At 42.0% G+C, this 19875-nt stretch overlaps 1 protein-coding gene across 2 annotated transcripts; it reads left to right on the plus strand.

The window, feature by feature from the left end:
- The first annotated feature begins 1 nt into the window (after nucleotide 1).
- setd1ba (SET domain containing 1B, histone lysine methyltransferase a) lies at nucleotides 2-19811 on the plus strand. Of its 2 annotated transcripts, none has more exons than XM_027141193.2 (18): nucleotides 2-1312; nucleotides 1521-1666; nucleotides 1906-2004; nucleotides 2676-2946; nucleotides 4510-4631; nucleotides 5613-6521; nucleotides 9026-9745; nucleotides 10117-10296; nucleotides 10579-10672; nucleotides 11002-11213; nucleotides 12541-12622; nucleotides 12880-13233; nucleotides 13535-14719; nucleotides 14936-15111; nucleotides 15228-15353; nucleotides 15502-15621; nucleotides 15906-16043; nucleotides 17565-19811. In XM_027141193.2, the coding sequence occupies exons 1-18, from the start codon at nucleotides 1252-1254 to the stop codon at nucleotides 17736-17738; spliced, it is 5169 nt and encodes a 1722-aa protein (XP_026996994.2). In that variant the 5' UTR covers nucleotides 2-1251; the 3' UTR covers nucleotides 17739-19811. The 2 variants fall into 2 exon arrangements, with proteins under 2 accessions (XP_026996994.2, XP_047661038.1); XM_047805082.1 differs by having other exon boundaries at nucleotides 13538-14719.
- The last annotated feature ends 64 nt before the right edge of the window (nucleotides 19812-19875 follow it).

The following is a 19875-nucleotide window of genomic DNA, read 5'->3' on the forward strand; positions in this document are numbered from 1 at the left end:
AAGGCACATTCATACTTGGCCTTGCACAGTGTAGGGCCTCAGAGCTTTCATGTGTTATTTGTACATTGCTTAAAGCTGCTATATAATCAGTTACAAGCTGTTTTATTAAGTAGCCTTTTAACTAAAATACTGGTTATATGGGTGTGCCATGACCTAGTTTGGTAAGACAAAGATGGATTCCAGGAAGAGAAGAGGAAAAAAAAGGCACAGAAGCTTAAAAATATCAAAGGTTTATGATCCAACATTTCATCTTCCTTCTTCTGAAATCCTGTACACAGAAACACTGTAACGTGTTCAATAGTCCATAAAGATGAGGATGAAGATGAAATCAAGCTTTAGATCCTTTTAGAAACAAAGGAAGCCCATTTTGGCCATGGCGCTCCAGCTTGGGAGAAAATGGCCGCGCTGATGTTCAGCCCTTTCTGCTCTCTGTTGGAGAGACTGGCGCGCGACGCTCTAATAGCGCGAGCCGACATGGTGCTGAGCTCTGATTGGTCAGAACGGAAAAGCGGCGTTAACCAGCCAACTGCCCGACACCAAATACCGACAATGTTCAGCACGGAGCGAGACGTTTAAACGCTGCTTTTAAACTACAAACCACTAACATCTAGTTTTATTTAAGTTTAACACAACATCAATTAATATTAACGCTGACAACGATTTGTATTCTTATGTACAAAAAAAAAAAACTCCTTCCGGGACGGAAGCATCATATTTATACCAGTTTATTTTTAAAAATCGCAGTTTCTTGTGAGTTTGTGAAAAGTGTCGTGTTCATTTTAGTGCTCCAGAACACAGTGTTATAAGTAAAGCAAATTCAATCGTGTCCCGAGTCAGTCCTCTATGTCCATCTTGTGTTTGCCGTCGATGTAAATGTACCCAGCACATTCGTCTCTCCAGCGAACATTGTTTATTTGTTTAGAAATCGTCTCCAAAATATTAATTTGACCAGGCAATACGTTTCATTCTACTCAGATAACCGTGTCTAAATTAGTTCCCACGTATACAACGTTACTCGTTTGTCGTCCGAATAGAATAGTATCGCTGAATGTCGTGTCGAATCTGCAGCGTCGAATAAGCAGGCAGCGCTCATAGTGTTGTATTGTGGGAGAGACCCAGAGAAAGCCCAGGCAAGAGACACACAATATGTGTTGGCTCGCAAAAAAAGAGGCAGTATCTTCAAACCATGTAATGTAAATCAGCGAACGCGTACACAATTGATTATAAAACTAATCGATCGGACACGTTAAAATGTCCAGACCCGGAGAGAGAAGCAGAGGAGATGAAGATCACGGGAAAAAGCAGAGTTCAAGTAAGAGAGCTCTCTATTTTTTTCTCTCTCTCCCGTTCCTGTGTAACGTGTGTTTCGGTGACTGGGAGACGCTTCTAAAAGCTCTGTGTTTGTTTACCCTTAATCCTGGTGTATGGAGACTTTACTAAACCGTGCTGAGTGTGTGTGTGTGTGTGTGTGTGTGTGTGTGTGTGTGTGCGCGCGTGTGTGTTCATCTGCTTTCACACAGGTTTGGCGAACGGCAGCACGGACAACAGCTCGGGAGAGAAACGGAGAGAGCACCACTGGAGAAGTTACAAGTTGATTATTGACCCGGCGCTGAGAAAAGGCTCACACAAACTGTACCGATACGATGGACAACATTTCAACGTACCGGTGAGACACACACACACACACACACACACACACACACACACACACACACACACACACACACACACACACACAGTGCACGCGCTCTCGGTATAGTGTAAGTGACCGTAGACTGACCCGTGCAGCCCTTAGTGTCACCGTGACTTACTTATTATTATTTCACTGATAAAAAAAAGCCTCCGTATCGTTCTTTAAATGACAGGTGAAGTGTGTGTCATGCAAGATCTGATCTTTCTCACCAGAATCCCGGGATCCCTCCGGTGGACATGGTCAGGGACCCACGGATCGGTCGATTGTGGACCAGGTACAAGGAGACCGACTTACCTGTGCCGAAGTTTAAGGTGCGACACGCACATGTTTACATTGACACCACTTAAGGCACGCGCGCACCTGCAGATCTATGTATCGTTGATCAGACAGCGATGGCACGCGCGCGGGTCGCCATAGTAACGTTCCAAACCGCACGCTGGAAACCGTAGGGAATTGTGGCGTGCGTGTGTGTGTGTGTTCAGTGGGATTTCCTGCACGATGGAGAAAAATAAAATGAATTATTATATTTAAAAAAAGGACGTAGTTATAATTATGATAATATTAATAATAAGAATACGTTTATTTTTATAGTTTCCAGATATGGTACAAACACTGAGTTTGTCCTCGTGAATGCACGTGTCACATAAATAAACAGAGAACCCTCATGTTTATGAATGAATGCAGAGGAGTGCAAGAAATATACACGTGTAAACACTGATGCAATTATATTATGTATATTTACTACTCAAGATTTAGGATCCAAGAAGATTGATTTGATTTGATTGATTGATTTATATACATTTTTATTTTTTTATTTGTTTGTTTGTTTATTTTTACATGCACAGGATTTCTTGTACAGTGAAATTCTTTTCAGAGCATGTATAAAGTTGTCATGGTTATATGGAATATAATATTCCTACTCCACAAACTATGCAGAACACTACAGTAGACTGAGTGTCAATCCATTGATGATTATTTACAGATTGATGAATGCTACGTCGGTCGCGTGCCTCCGAAGGAAGTGACATTCGCGAGGCTGAACGACAACATTCGGGAGGGTTTCCTTAGCGACATGTGCCAGAAATATGGCGAGATCGAGCAGGTGGAAATTTTATACAATCCTAAAAATAAGAAGCACCTGGGCATCGCTAAAGTGGTGTTTGGCTCCGTGAAAGCGGCCAAGGACGCGGTGCAGAACTTACACAACACCTCAGTGATGGGGAACATCATCCACGCAGAGCTCGACCCCAAAGGTAAGAGCATGAATATAACCTTATAAAGAGTGCTTATAAAGTCAGTCAGCGTTTTAAAGCGTCTTTTTATTATTATTCATTTAAAAATCAGACTCATTCTGTTACACCGAAACCCCGACGCTGTGCTTTATGTTGTGTTTTTATCCGAAACGTTAAGACGCCAACGGTTGCCTGGTAACCGCCGTAAACGTTGCCGCACGTGGATGTGAGCGCGCGCACTCTGTCTGCTTCTTTACTACGTCTTACCTAACGAGTGCATTAACAGTATAAGATGTCAACACAAACAGTTGTTTTGAACGTGTTTAGTCTGGAGATGGATGCTGTGTAAAAAAAATGAATGAATAAAGTTCTGAAAGCAGGAGTGACAGATGGATGCGTCGCGAGCTCCTGTTGCGTGTTGTTATTATAGTTAGAATAAAAAATAAATAAAACAAAGCTGATGAGTCTGTTGTTGGAGAGTGTGTGTGTGTGTTCTGATATCGTCTGAGGTCGCTTTCCAAGTCTCTCTCTCTCTCTTTCTCTCTCTCTCCCACTCTCACTCTCACTCTCCTTAAAGAGACAGAGCCCAATTGATCACTGTCAAATGTGAACTCAGTACTAAAAGTGTTAATAGACAGTAGACCAACTAACATTGTGTTTAGACATTGCTCTTCTGAGTTCAAAGAGCATGAGTTCAAAGCCCTCAAACCTTAACTGCACAGTCGTATGCATGAGATAATCATCAGTAATTCTGAATAAAAAGGTTTAATTAAATGCCCTACATGTAAAAAGACTTCAGAATAAATTATTAAAAACTTTCCCTTTGGTTTACTTTGAATGAATGAATGAATGAACGAATGAATGAAGTTTTATTTCCCACCTCCTGTCTCTGTTTTGGCACAGTATTCAGCTCAGTATTCTACTTTGCATTAGAGTAAAGACACTTTCCTACATAAAATAAAAACTTCTGTGACAAGCACAAAACAGTAATTAACTAGTTAGTTTCCCAAACACTTTCTGTAGTTTTATGAAGAAACTGGAATTCTTTTACTGACCCAGTAATGCAGAAGTCAGAACATAAACCTTACAGACATAAGTGATATAAAACAAAATAACTTTAGTATAGAACAGTATAGAATTTTGCACCGTTCTATACTGTATATTCATAGCATTATTTGACTGAATGCATAGAGCAAATCTTTTTGCCAAAGCTTTAGGTACACGTGAAGAACAAAAATAATTCAAAATGTCATAATAAAAACAAGCAACAGAGATATTCTAATAATATCATAATGTATATTATATTTGTAATGAGCACAGTGTGTGACCTTGGAAATAAGCACTTTTTTTAAGCTTTCCCAGCATTATAAATTTAATCAGTGTAAATAACTTTCAAGGAATCTCTATTTTTATTACAACTTTAAAATAACTTTGGCTTTTTTTTTCTTAGTCATTTTAAGCTATTCAGTTGATCATTTTTTTAAGTGTTTTAGCATTACATAATCTATTTAAGAGTGTCTATAACCACAAATGTCAGCCATAAAAAGTTGGTGCAATTAATTAACGAGTGTTCTATCTGCTCAGGTGAGAATCGGCTTCGTTATGTCCAGCGACTTATAAACGGGAGCTTTACACCCTTGACAGTGCCAGTGGGAGACGAGGAGACGAGTGAGGTGTCACCACGTAGCCTGGCTGAGGCACTGCTGGTAAGCATTGTGTTACCATACAATACTCTGAGAGGATAAAATTGATGCACTGTTGGATAAATCACTGCAGATATTTCACGGTAATATCAAGATACAGTTTACCGGTGCATGCTTTGAAGCCTTCTAAAAGCGGAGAGAGAGTAAACAGGATAAGGGGTTATCGTAAGACGTAACAGGTTTGGGGTTAGAAAAGGGTTCAAGTAGATGCTCACAACAAGGCCTTCAGTAGTATTTTAAATTACTACACATGGAAAAGACCATAAATAAAAATATGTAAATGTGCTCAGGTTGGTTAGTACAGTTCCTGTGTAGATTCCTGTGTAGATACAGTGTATCAAGTAGAAAATGTTTCGGAGTCAGCGACTGACCCAAAACTAGCATTATGCTACCAGTGGAAATGACAAGGAACAATAGGGCCCAGAACCAGCTTTCACAGGAGGGAAAAAAAAAGAAATTTTACTTTTTGAGCCCATTTTAAATGTTTTTGTTCATTATTTGCATCCACTGGATAACAGGGTTCTTTCCTCAGCCTTTCAGTGACATAAAAACTACAGCACCCTCTGGTGGTTCCACCTCAGCCTCCTAGGTAGAGGAAGCACCATACAAAAAGTGTTCAGTGTTTAGAACATTATCTTGGTGTCAGTTGTGAACCTCTGAGTGAACTTTGTGGAATAAACACAGTACCCAAACTAAAGGTACATAGCAAATGACCAATTAAATGATTCAGTGAATCATAAATACACATATCAGCATTGTTAAATTTCTTTTCTATTAGTGCATCATGGAATGTCTAATTTTACCTTGAATTTTTTTTTTATTTTGGACTCCAAGTTGCAAATATATATATTACATGCAGTAACTAACCAGTAAGGAAAACTTCAGTTTAATTTCATGCTAATTACATGCTCTGTGTGTGTGTGTGTGTGTGTGTGTGTGTGTGTGTGTGTGTGTGTGTGTGTGTGTGTGTGTGTGTTTGTGTAGTCACCGTTACGTCGCCTCTCTGAAAGTGGGTCCACCAGCACAAGCACCCCTCTCTCCATGGACACAGCCTATTCAAGCCTCCGACAGGATGCTACACCCCAGTCACAGACAACGCCTATCACGCCCCGCCCTTCTGGCACACCCTTCTCTCAGGACTCTGCTTACTCTGGCAGGCAGGCCACACCCACCTTCCAGCGCTCCCGGAGGCACGAGACCAAATTCCAGGATGCATACAACCGTCGACCAGAGAGGCATTATGTTCATGGGGGTTACCGCGGCAATGCAGAAAAGCCAAACCCGCAACCTGAAGCTCCACCTCCACCCGTCACCCCCAATTTTAAGCCTGCATTCTCACCGTACCAGCCCCCCATGCCCCCTGTTTACCCCCCTGCTGAGCCACAGTTTCAACAGTCAGAATACAGACACCCTCCTCCTCAAGCCCCGCCTCCTACGAAGCCCGAGTTTCAACCAGAACCGCCTCCTATGCCCGAGGAAGCACGGCCTGCCACGCCTATCTCCTGTCCCTCCCCCTCCCCAGACACACCCACTTTGGAGGCAGAGCGTCATAGCCTGGACTCACGAATTGAGATGCTGCTAAAGGAAAAGCGCACAAAGTTGCCATTCCTAAATGAAGGTGGAGACTCAGACGGAGAGGTGCGCATGGAGGGCAGTCCCATTTCGTCCTCCTCCTCTCAGCTATCCCCCATCCCACCCTCGTCCGCCACCCTGCGCACACCCCGTCCACCAAGCACTGGCCTCGAGGATATCAGCCCCACCCCACTGCCTGACTCAGATGATGAAGAGCCAATCGCAGGAACTGCCTCCGCTATACAACACCCACAGAGCGCCTCACCTTCAAACACGCACAATGTGGGTGGGCCACATACCCCAACAGACATAGTGGATACGGTAAGACATGAGTTATAAATTCATTTAGATCGGGTAAAAATATATCCTGCACTTTCAAACTTAGTAAAAATAAAGATAAATTAAATTTATGTCCAACAATAATTTATTTGTGTCAAAGCAGACACACCTCTTCACTATGGATCTCTTAATATTACTTAACAGTAAGGTTATAACACCACCAAGTTTACCATAGGAGTATAGATGTGACAGGAATGTCATTTCATCAAGTTCCCTGCCCTACATAGCGTGAACGTTCTCTTCAGACAGGTACGTTAGCGCGTAGTTCTGAATGTCAGCGCATAAAATGAAAGCAAATTTGTTTACTTATAGAAAAATCCATTTAATGCTTACCTGAGAAATGCTGAGCGTTAAAGCATTACATACAGCTCATCTTTTAAGCTTGTGAATTTTTTTCAAGATACTCAATTCTTGAAAAATATTACAGATAGCTACACCTCTTTTATCCATTATTATCATGCAGACTCGACACGATGTACCTCGCCGAGCTTTTCCAAAAAGAATAGATAAAAATTCCAAAGCATACATTTTGTTATTGTACAGGATAAAATGCATTAGATTCAGTTATTGATAATGCATGTTATCAATATTATTTCCAGAATATTAAAAAAATAATAATTTTTTTTTTCAATTCCCCACATTTTCCACAACTCTGTCTTTCACTCTAACCGGATAGTTGCTTTGAGGGAATAAGCCTGTTGTGGCTCTAACTGAAACACCGCCTAACGACGTCTTCACCCGCTGGACCTCTGTGCCTATAGCTGTATGCGTAAAGAAGTTTTACACCAAAATATTTGACATTACAAGTTAACTCATTGAATCTTATGGCAGGTGTAACAGATTTCAGTGTATTTCTGGTAATATGGAGGGATTTAGGACCCAGCAGAAACACAGCAGTTGGTGTAGGAAGTTGTGAAATCCAGCCTGAAACACAGCCTTGAAGATAACATTACAAACATGTGCTCCTCTTCCACTGTGTTCATATTCTATATGACACCAATAAATGGATAACAGATTTATTTCTCCAGGGAAATTGTTTTTTATTAATATATTATGTTTCACTGTATGTTTACTAGCTGTTGTCTGAAGCTCAGGTTGCTGTACCATTGGCTTCTTTTTGGTGTTTTCTGTAAGCTATATGAAAAAAAATTTAGAAACAAATATCCTTAGGTATGTGTGAATAAACATCATCCAGAAACTCTGCGTTTAATTAAACAGATGACACGGTAAATTTTGAATATTGAGTGCTGTGTATAACTAAAGTGAAAGTGGCTGTGGGTGCAAGCCTTATTTCATGAGCCTTATTTTATGGAAGTGAACAATAAGCCCTCACGTTATGTGTGTGTGTGTGTGTGTGTGTGTGAGCAGAGCTGAGCCAAGCACTTTCAGTTCCTCTCTACCACATCAGGGTTTTACTGGAGGGAAGACAATGCTCAGCCGTTTCGTGCTGCACTTCCTGTAGAGCTGGAGCGGCTGCATTTCTGCTTCCCCCACTTACTACACAATGCAGTACTCGAACCCCTGAGTGTGTATCTCAAAAAAAAAACAAGCTGAGCCTGTTTATAACATGTACAGTTCATTCATCGACTGCAGATGTGTGTTACACAGTACCTCTTAACCCCATAGTGCATACTTCCTGGTATATCGACACAGCATCGTATTGTATCTGAGCTGTAAATTCAACTCAGTAATGCAAGTAATTTCCAATGTTTATAGACCCATTTAGCTGGAAAATAAATTTGATGGAACGCTGAACCTCCCTGGACATCACTTTACAGAAGCTGTAAAGAATTAGGATGCATTTATATATATATATATATATATATATATATATATATATATATATATATATATATATATATATATATATATATATATATTAGCTTTTGTGTATTTGTAGGAATACCTCCTCTGTTTCATCATGATCTAACAAGACTTCAGTGTCATTTAAGACTTCAGCTTAAAATGTTTTAGCAGACTTTATATTTTGCTCATTATTGACAAAATTCCTATGCCTTAATAGCTCTGCTAAACATTCTGGAGCATATCCGTCAGTGATTAGACATTAGGTATGGTCTCTTCAGACTGAACTCAGCCTAAAGCCACATCGAAATCCCATTAACAGAAGCTTTAGCTCAAACCGGTTGTGTACAATACGTCTTATGAACATCCTTTACATATATTGGATATACTTTATATGCCAGTCTGTTTAATGTGTTTTTGTCTTTCTGTTGCCCCCCTCTGTTCGTTCTTTTCCTTTTTCAGGATGTTTTTTAATAGAGGCTGTTAATAAGGACACATTTATAATGGTTTTACTCTTACTTTCTATTTATGGGGGAAAAAAGATACTAACTAAGATATAAAAGTGCATAAAAGGTCACTGTAAAACGGGAGAAATTTCTGCCATCTCATCTGTTTGTGTGTATACTGTATGTGGTGGGAATTTTACTTACGTTGATCTTATCTTTCTATCTCGCTGTCTCCAGGGTAACCAGTCGTCGGGGGAGGATATGGAAATCTCTGATGATGAAATGCCAGGCACACCCAACTCCAGCGACTGTGCTAAGGGCATTGTGGTGAACTCGGCCCTGTCCCCGATAACCCCTCAGTCCATGCCACTTCCGCCACCTGGCTTCCCCCCTCTGCCCCCTCCTCAGCCTGCATACTCTATACACCCTTCTCACTTGCCCCCCCATCTCCCTGCCCCACCCCCAATGCTGCCTCCAATGCATCCATACCCACCGGGCATGATGACGATGATGCCTGTGGATCTGATGAGCTGTTTGCCTCAGTGGGGCAGCGTGCACATGTCATTTCAGATGCAGACCCAAATGCTGAGCCGAATGGCACAGAGCCAGCGCGCATACCCTTACCCACAGTTCCTAGGGGGAACGACCACAGCAAGCGCGGGTGCCATGCAGTTCGGCATTCCCTACCAACCCTTGTCCATGGTGAACACTCCCAGTGGTGGACACACACAGTCCTGGCATTTACCCAGCATGCCCAAGTTTAACCCATCGGTGCCACCGCCCGGTTATGAGCTGAAGAAAGAAGACCCTCACAAAGCCACGGTTGACGGTGTACTCATGGTCATTGTTAAAGAGCTTAAGGCCATCATGAAGAGAGACCTCAACCGCAAGATGGTAGAAGTGGTGGCCTTCAGAGCCTTTGATGAATGGTGGGAGAGGAAGGAGCGATCTGCCAAGGTGGGCATTCTGTCACCAATCGTTAAAGAAATATTTTACATATTTTCTAGTGCATAGTAGGAGAGGAAACAGTTTTTCATTACAGGTAACACCAATACGTATTGTGCTAAATCACACCACTTGTATTTGTATATAACAGCATGGTCTGTAGTGTGTTATTCCTGAAGTTACTGAAAAAAAAATACATTTAGGATTTTAGCATAAGGGTGACAGACACTTTTTAACGTTGCTAAATCATAAACAAACAGACTATGTATTACCTACTAGTAGGATATTTATTTTCGGTGAATATATATATGCTGTTTCTCATTAATCTTATCTCTCTCTTCGTCTCTCTTTCCACCTTTCTTTTTGTTTTGTTTATGATTCAGGCGACGTCCACCCCAGTAAAGACAGGCGAGGGGAAGGAGGACGATAAAGAGCGAGTGAAACCTAAAGAGACGTTAGCTTCCAGTTTGTTGGAGACATGGGGTAAAGGCGAGGGTCTGGGTTACGAGGGCATGGGTCTGGGTATCGCCTTGCGAGGTGCCATCCGCCTTCCATCCTTCAAGGTATGGAGCCTCCCTTTTACTACATCACAATGTTCTTATATGGCAAATAACGAAAGCAAACGCTAACAGAGAAAAAAATCTGACGGTTTATGGCCGACTCAGTCATAGTTTGCCTATAAACAGGTAAATATCACATGTTTAGCGGGATTGTATCGGAAATTTCCTCAAATTTAATGTAAGATAGCAATAAAATAGCACCTTTTATGAAGTTTTGCATTACAAAAACTGTTCAGCTGTTCTGTTCTGAAATGTGTCTATACTGTATATATGTGTGTCCACCAGGTGAAGAGGAAAGAGCCACCAGACCCCATTTCCACAGGAGAGAGTAAGAGAGCTCGGCTGTCCACACCCGTAGACGATGAGCTGGAGGATGAAGGTGAGAGTGACAGCAGTCTGTAGCCCACCACACACATCACCTTATGCTGCGTGAGGGTCATTTAAAACACAGCTAGTTTTTAAAAAATGGTCTGACACTCTTTGTGGTTCTCTGTAGTTCAAATAGTAATGCAAAGTCAAACATTTCCCATTCTTAACTGCCTGACTGTAACTGAAATCTCCTGGGATTTTCGAAATATGACCTTCTTCCAAGGCGGAGATCTGCACCATGTTGAAGTCTGAGGCTACCGTACACACAGGCTCAGTGAATCTGGATTTGCCTGAAAGGTGCTCAGTACCGAACAAGTGTGTGTTTTTTTTTTTTTTTAGAGTCGGAGAGAACAGATGCCCCCTCAGACGGCACCCGAGTGGATGACGCATCCTCCACCAAACGAAGGCATGCGCGTCCCGTGGAGCTGGATAGTGAAGGAGAGGAGGAAGAGGATGAGGAAGAGGAGGAGACAGGCAAGGAGGAGTCGTCTGTGTCCGAGCAAGAGGACGAGGCCAATGTCGATGTCTCAGAGACACTGTCCTCTAGCAAAGTGAGAATCTGCAGACTAAACGGTCTAATTAATAACACCAGTAGCACCAGATATCCCAAACCATATACAGTCCCATCCAAAAGTATTGAAATAAGGCCAATTCTCTTGTTCTTGCTTAAAGGTTGGGTCTTCGTTGTTTAAGAAATGCTTCAGAAAACTGAGTCGTGCCGGTAAACAAAACAAAAACAAAACCTACGTGTAGCCAATGGGCAAAAAGGGGCGTGTCTTTTCAATATGGGCGGAGAGAGTGTTCAGTGCGCATGTGTGACATTAGCAGACAGCAGTTTTAACATTGACATGGAGGATAAAAACAAAGAAAGAAAGCAAAGAAAGGCTTACGATAAGGCAGGAAGTAGGACGTGTTAATATAGGATCAGCTTTCCAGCGCTAAGTAACGTTGGTTTTGCTTTGTTACACAGAACTAATATATGCCTTTGTCCTTTACATGATTATGCTTGTGTGTCATTTTTGCTTGTTTGTTTATCTGCAATCGTATTGTTCTTCCCTTCAGCTATGATAAAGACACATTTCTTTCCATTGGTTGCCTGGGTTACGTATGTATGTGTGGGCGGAGCTATCAATACGGGTGGGACCCATTTGGGTTAGGGGCGTGCTTGTTTTGGTGATTTCAAATGTCGACCTTGGATTTCAAACAACAGAAACCCAACTGAAATACTGAAAGCATTGGGGTTGAGATCAGAAGTCGATTGATCGGATTGTAAGCGTTTAATTTGTGATATTTACATCTAGACATGTTAAACAACTTAGAACATACCTTAGAACATCATTTATTTGAACCCACCAATTTTTCAGGTTTTATGAAATATTGAATATGTAGCTGACAGTTGTCTCTGTTGCCCAGGTGTGATGTTTTAGGATAAAACAATAGCTCTGAATGTTTTGCTTGTGAAGATTACATTCATTATTAAAAAGGATAAACCAACAGGAAGACAGAGAGCCTTATATAGGAGAACATTTAAATATTTTAAATCTGAGAAAAGCGGAAAAATTGCACGAGCATTGGACATGGCCGATACAGTAATGTGGACTGTCTTTAGGGCTTGACATCTTCCAATCTCTCCAGTGTATACAAAAACCAACAAACAAAACAACCAAAGACTTGGTCTTGCCATTTCAGTGCTTCTGGACAGATCTATCAATAGTAAGTTTAGGAGCTGCAAAGGTCCTGGCAAATCTGACCACTGCTAGTGGCTGCATCTCAACTAGAAAGGCGACATAGTATTTAATACTGTACTGTGTGGATTGTGGCACAGCGCAAGCCTGTATTTCTCTAAGTATCCGATCTGTTTGTTGGCATTTTTTGCAGGAGGCAGAAGAGGATGTCGATGATCATGAAGACGGGAGCGAGTCTGAGAGTGACAGCAGTTCTTCTGACTCGTCTGATGAAGGTAAGTGTTAATGAAGGGTTCATTACTTGTGTCAATGGTCATTTGTACTGTCATCTACTGTGTACTTACTAGAGCACTGTGCATGTTCCCAAACGTAAGAACAACATGATTCAAAGAGGATTTTTGATAACGAACATTTTGTATGTGATCGATATTGATTATCGGTTAGAGCTAACACACAGAAAAGGTTGAAGGTCCTTTTTTTTCTTTTTCTAAACTCCCAATAAAATGCACTACATTCTTGCATCTCTGATCAGGACGCACCAGCTCGATGTCTTCTCAGTCCGACTCTGACTCCTCTGAGAGCGACAGCTCTGACTACGAGTCCAGCTCAGATGAGAAAGAGGACGAGGAGGAAGTTGAGGAGCAAAAAGCACACAAGGTCTCCATGGATACAGAAGATGAAGATAAGGAGGTGCCGTCATCGTCGTCTTCCTCGTCCTCACCTTCCTCATCCTTTGAGGAAGAGGCAGAGTTGGAGGCTCCTAGCACACCTGTGGCTCCTGTGGAAGAGGAGAGTGAGGTAGCACGGCTCGAGGCGGAGGAGGCAGGGAGCTCAGTCACTGCTGCTCAGGACAGTCTGCAGCAACTGTCACCTAAAGGACTGAAAGGTTGTTATTACATTTACATCTGTTCATTTACCTAATACATAGAGGTGAAGGGTTTTGGGATTGATAATAATAATAATAATAATAATAATAATAATAATAATAATAATAATAATCTATTATCCACTTTAAGCACACATGTTTGTTAGCTAGTGGTGTTTGCCAGGTTTTTCTCTAGTCATTGTCAGCTGACTAGCTAGTAGTTTTTTTAGCTAAGCTATCAGAGTGCAGAGCTTTTTTTATTTGCTTGATTTTCCAAAGTCTTTAACAGCAAATTAAGACTTTTTTCATTTTGTATTTCCAGCAGAAGCGTCAGACATTGATCTGGAGGTAAGAAAGATGGAACCCCTCCTGGAAGGCTTAGGGACTCTGAGGCCTCCAACCCCACCCCATGCAGAGGAAGAGGAAGTGCCTCGGACTCCAGGTCGTGATGTCCCTGTCCCTTTAGAAGCAGAGACATCCACCATTCACCTGCCTCTTCCCCCTGCTCATTCTGTCCTCCCGCCTCCACGCCTCTCGAGCGATGAGGACGTTCCTCGCACACCAGGTCGTGACCTTCCTCATCGTTTCAGCAAATCACAGAGCAGTGAAACAGCACCTAATACACCTACCATACCTGCTACACCTGGCACACCTAGTGAAGCCCCTCCCACAGGAAGCAGCTTGTCTCTCAGCAGCCCATTCCCTTACCCACTCCTCAGTGCCGGCATCCCTCCCACACCTGGCCGGGATCTGAACTTTACCCCCGTTTTCCCAGACTCCCCTGCTGCCCTTCCACTTCAAAGGAAGTCCTCCTCAGAAAAGCCGTTGTTCAAAGAACCTGGCAGTGCCACTTCCTGTTGTTCTTCCCCGCTTCCCGTTGTTCCATCTTCTTGTTTAGATGCTGCTACTGTGCCTATTACTATTCAGCACGTTTCACCAATAGAACTTTCTCTGCTTGACGATTCTGCTTCTGCAAAGAAGAAACCGGGCCGACCCAGAAAGCCTGCTATTGCTGAACTTGAGGATACCCAAGAACCTCATGAGGCAATGATGTCCCTTCCTCCAGACCTCCCGGTGAAGGACCTGTTACCCAAATCTGAAGCATTACCAGAAGTGCTTCGAGAGGCAGATGGCTCTGCAGCATTGGCTCAGGAGGTGAAGGAAGAAAAGGTGGAAGAGGAACACAATGAAATAAAGAAGGAGGTGAAGGATGAAGTACAGGATGTGGAACAGACAGTTGTCTTTGAAGAGCCGCTACAGAAAACACGGGGTCAGAGGCGGAGCTGGGAGGAGCTCCTCCTCACCATGCACCCTCCCATGAGGTCACCTCCACGGCCTCGATTCCTGCCACGGTCTGAGTTTGAGGAGATGACCATCCTGTATGACATCTGGAACGAAGGCATTGATGAAGAGGACATTCTCTATCTCAAAATCACCTATGAAAAAATGTTGCAGCAGGATAACGGCCATGACTGGCTCAACGACACGCTCTGGGTTCCTCACCCTCATATCCTTTACTGCTAATCACTTCAGCATAATATCAACCTGTAGTGCAGTGTTTCTATTGAACAGCCGTGTGTAATTCTAGTCATTATTTTATCGGAAAACCAGAAACTTCAAATACACAAGTTGATTTTTGTGATATTTCAGTTTCTGAAATTCTGCCCAGGGTATACAACACTTCCTGTATCTGTAGTTGTTTCCTTAACCGCACTTTCTGCACTCACCAGCAGTGGCAGCCTGCCTGTGGGTAAGAAAAAACGGCGAGAGGATGGTATGCGTGATCATGTGACTGGCTGTGCGCGTAGCGAGGGCTACTACAAAATCGACAAAAAGGACAAACTTAAATACCTGAACAGCACTCGGTTACAGTCAGACGAGCCTGATAAAGACATGCAGGTGAGTTCGACATCTTATTACACAAACTGTATTAGTCACTGAATGATTCATTTCTTTCACTTGCCGTTGAACCTTATTAGTGTACATTAACGAATTGACTGATTTCTGTCGCCCAGGGCCGGATGATCCCGGCTCAGCCTCACGCCTCAACAAGAGCAGGCTCGGAGCGACGCTCTGAACAGCGCCGCCTGCTGTCCTCATTCAGCTGTGACAGCGACCTGCTCAAATTCAACCAGCTTAAGGTGAGTCTACTCCCCTCTCTCTCTCTCTCTCTCTCTCTCTCTCTCTCTCTCTCACACACACGCACACACACAAAACTAAACGGATTCATTTCCATGTCATTTTCCCCCCCACTTTTTATCATTTTTTTGGTACACATTTTCTCCCCAGTTCCGTAAGAAGAAGATCCGATTCTGTAAGAGTCACATTCATGACTGGGGTCTGTTTGCCATGGAGCCCATCGCTGCTGACGAGATGGTTATTGAATACGTCGGACAGAATATCAGACAGGTATAAGCCATAAAGTGTCCATTGTTTTAGCTCAGAACTTTCTTAGAGTTTTAAAATGCTCTTATCTATAGAAGAATTATACAGCAGTAACAACTAGCAGTGGTAGATGTCTGATGAAGGGACAGAGCAAGCGTGTTAATTAAAAGTTCAGACTTTATTCTTTATCCATTCAGTTTACATACTAGAACTTAGTACTTATTAAGTGTGTATGTGTGTGTGCACGTGCGTGCGTGTGTGTGTGCGCGCGTGTATGTGTGTGTGTGTGTGTGTGTGTGTGTGTGTAGGTGATCGCGGACATGAGAGAGAAGCGTTACGAGGAGGAAGGCATCGGCAGCAGCTACATGTTCCGTGTTGATCACGACACCATCATCGATGCTACAAAGTGTGGAAACTTTGCCCGCTTTATCAACCATAGCTGCAACGTGAGTCTAACACACACACATACACACACAATGTGGGTTTTCTCTTTTACTTCAAGAAACTTTTTATCTCGCATATCGTAAATTCTGCCTAAAAATGGTTGATCAAGTTAACCTGTAGTGATCTACTCTGCAGGATGTGTGATTGGCTAGAACTCTTAAATCATGTGATCTTGATTGCCTGTCGATTATTGCGAGTGATCGGCGAGAAATCATATAATCAGTTTCAGGGGATCTATTTAAAGAGTCACATCATCTTAAAGCCTACTGTGTCTCATAGTGTTATTACGTGTGTACTGGTAGAAAAGTTACTAGTGACTGCCCCATATTTCCCATGATGCACTTGAATCTCTGATGCCACAGCTTAATTGGAAAGCGGCTTTTGATGTATAGAATGTAGTTGCTTATCAGCGCCATCTACTGGGGACTTAACTGCCCGGTTACATTATTTTGTGTATTTGTGTTCTTTTTAGTTATCATTCAAAATTAGATTCTTGCTTTAGTTGGTTTTGTTTGTTAATAAGTTTCTGCTTTAGCTTGATTAATGTTATCTTTGGGACTAAGCTTAAGCTATTTCATGCCTGTCATGCAAGTATTCTACACATTCTATACTGTTCGTCTAACGGTTCAGGGAATACTGTTTGGGGGATGTGGTAGATCAATGGTTAAGGTGTCGGAAGGTTGTGAGTTTGAATGCAATGAAGCTGCCACTCCTGGGTCCCTGAGCAAGGCACTTAATCCTAATTGCTTAAAAGATAAATGTAAATCGCTCAGGATATGGGCATCTGCCAAATGGCATAAATGTAAATGTAACGGTCATGTTTCCGTATAGTGTATGTACACAACACATTGTGGAATATCACTGAAACATTCCTTAGACAGTACTAATTCCTACATTAGCCAGGGAAATTGCTTCCTTTTCTATGCCTTTCTCATTTACATTCATGCCAGTTTGCCTATTATGTCAGTTACTACATTCTGTCTCAGTGTCCCTATTCCAGTGCTTCACGTTTTTTTTTGTATCGTTATTTTACGAAATTCGTAACATGAAGTATTAAAAATGTGTTTCGAAGAACTACAAGTACCCCAGGCAAATGAAACTAGAAGCGGAATCAATTTCTATAAAGAGTGGCCACGTCAACACTCTGTTCCGCTGACGCCTTGGAGATCAGACATGAGCATAGAGTACGTCACAGGCTTCCCTTGAGACACATGAAAATAGTCAAATGCCTCTGTTTGAACAGCTTCTCATACAGCATCTGATTCGGAGGAAAGTGATCTGCCCTCTTCCTCATACGTGGGCTAACAGAAGCCAACGATTGGCTTGTGTCAATGATTAATATGAGGGAGAGAATATTTCTTTTCTTCCGCCCAGTATTTCCACAGACTGCTTGGTTTTGTAGTCACATACTCGTTAGCATTCTGTGGCCTGCATGGTTTAACAAGTCTATCCAATCAGCTGAAATTCTCTGATACCTGCAGAAACGCTGTTAATGTTTCGCTTTGTGTACGTGTGTCCCACAGCCGAACTGCTACGCCAAGGTAATTACGGTGGAGTCTCAGAAGAAGATTGTAATCTACTCTCGCCAACCGATCAACGTCAATGAGGAGATTACCTACGACTACAAGTTCCCCATCGAGGACGAGAAGATCCCTTGTCTGTGCGGAGCCGAGAACTGCAGGGGGACGCTGAACTAGCGCTGTCGAGCGTCACGAAGCAGGGATGGTGTTGGGGGTAACACACACACCTTCCACCCTCCACTCTGCAGTCAGAGCAGCTACGTGTGTAGGGCTTTTTATACCAATAAAATCCATCCAATGATTGTTTACACACCGGTGCTCTTTAGACCACAACATGAATTTTCTACCACTCTTCCACTGAGAGAGAAGGACGGCCACCCCAGTCACCCTTCCCTTTCCAACCTCTACACACTATTCGTTGTGTATTAGGCGGGTCTTCGCCCATCCACTTGCTTCTTTCCTTTTTTTTTTTTTTAAACAGACTTTTCAGATTTCTATACTGTATGCCCTTAAGGATCCACACGGGCCCAGGCCTGTTGGCCACTATGCGCACACAAATCCAGACACACTACTCAAACCTAAGGCTTGTTCTCACACGTCTTCTCGCACAGTTCTGTCATCTTCTACAAGTTTCCAACAGTGTTTGTTTTTTTTTTTTTTGCCCCGTTTGCTTATTTAATGCCTTTTGAAGTTGCTGTGTTTTGCATGTTTGTGTAAGTGTGTGCTGTCCCCTGCTGGCTGTCTACTGTAATTATCAGTCTTCGGAATTATAGCAAGGACATTTGTTTGCAAAACAAATAAACAAATTGCACACAGATATATATAGAGAGAGAGAAAGAGAGAGAGAGAGAGATGACTAGACCAGGTCAGACAGTATCTTCTGCTCAATCTGCGTTAAGTATTTAACCGTGTCACATTGTGATAATACGGCATTAATTATAGTTTAATATATTATCACAAAAACATATTGTATTGGTGGGAGGGTTCTGTCTGTTGGCTAAACATATGGAAAAGCTCATGAAGAACACCAAAAAAAAAAGGGACCTTAGAGGACAGTGAAGAGTCTGCCGTAGTAAAAGTGCTAAACATTTCACAGTTTTAACGCCCAGCAAATGATAAGTTTGAGTATTTTATTACAGTACGAAAGTTGGTGTTTCTGAAGACATGCGTTTTGAGATGGTTTATTCTATATCCATAGAGCTGCTTTAATACCCCCCCCCCCCTTTACACCCGTTTAAAGCTGAATGCTTGGTTACTAATACCTAGTATTAATACTCTTACTCACACACACACATGCAATGTATTAATCAAACACAATGGCATGTGGTTAGATTTCAAGCTTTATCTTACTGGTCTTTCCTCTAGTGCTTATTTTACACACTGCACAATTGTCACTTGTCTCACCTGTACAGTATTTTGTCCTTTGAGCTATATTATGCTTCCTCATGCTCAGTGATGGAATGTAGCATCATGCTAATTAGCTAAATGCTAAGGACAGGAAGTGATTTATATTTGGTGCCAATTTTTTCTCCTTGGGTACATTCTAAGCAGCACAAGCTGCTTTCCAAACCCTGCTGTGTTATCTCAGTAAGAATGTGTGTGTGTGTTCTGTTTGTAACACTAGTACTTTATTCCTTCTTGTCTCCTTTCCTCTCATGCTCCCAACAGGGTGGGCGTGTGTCTCTCTCTCTCTCTCTCTCTCTCACACTCTGACTCTGCGTTTATGTTCATATTGTACAGACGAAATGTTTGTACAAAGGATCGGGGACTTTTTATTGCGATACAGTGAGACATTGAGTATCGGTGCATCTTTTTTTACCAGCAGAACTAATTTGAGATGAGATGATTATTTTTGGGAGAGATGATGTGTCAGGTTCTCCCTTTAAAGATTGTTTCTTGTAGAAACGTCTTTTTTCTGCCTGCTTTCCTTCAGTGTAAATACTCAGACTGTGAATATATAAATAAATAAGTGTGTATGTATATATATATATATATACGTATATGTATGTATATATATATATATATAGGAGGTGAGGGCTCGCTTGGCGCCACAGAGAGCGCGTGCAGGATTTCAGCTTGTGTCAAGCTTTATTTTTTATTATTTTTCAGTTTGTAAATTCTATGAAAGCAGTTTGACGTGTGTGATGGAGGGAGGATGACAATGCTGCATCGCTCCCTGACTATTTATTACACAAAAGTATGAAAAACAGATCATTGACAAAAAATAAAGGATGTTTTTTCTTTTTTGAATGATTTTGTTTCTTCTTCTTTTTCTAATTTAAATTTATGAATTAAAATGCTTAAGGAACATTTG

The sequence above is a fragment of the Tachysurus fulvidraco genome, chromosome 20 (assembly GCF_022655615.1).
Source record: "Tachysurus fulvidraco isolate hzauxx_2018 chromosome 20, HZAU_PFXX_2.0, whole genome shotgun sequence".
In the NCBI taxonomy this organism is placed as follows: Eukaryota; Metazoa; Chordata; class Actinopteri; order Siluriformes; family Bagridae; genus Tachysurus; species Tachysurus fulvidraco.

Excerpts from the sequence above, each read along its gene's own strand:
- setd1ba (XM_027141193.2), top strand. The coding sequence starts at position 1,252 with ATGTCCAGACCCGGAGAGAGAAGCAGAGGAGATGAAGATCACGGGAAA. Across the intron at positions 2,005-2,675 it reads TACCTGTGCCGAAGTTTAAG|ATTGATGAATGCTACGTCGG; the intron begins GTGCGACACGCA and ends GATTATTTACAG. Across the intron at positions 2,947-4,509 it reads CGCAGAGCTCGACCCCAAAG|GTGAGAATCGGCTTCGTTAT; the intron begins GTAAGAGCATGA and ends CTATCTGCTCAG.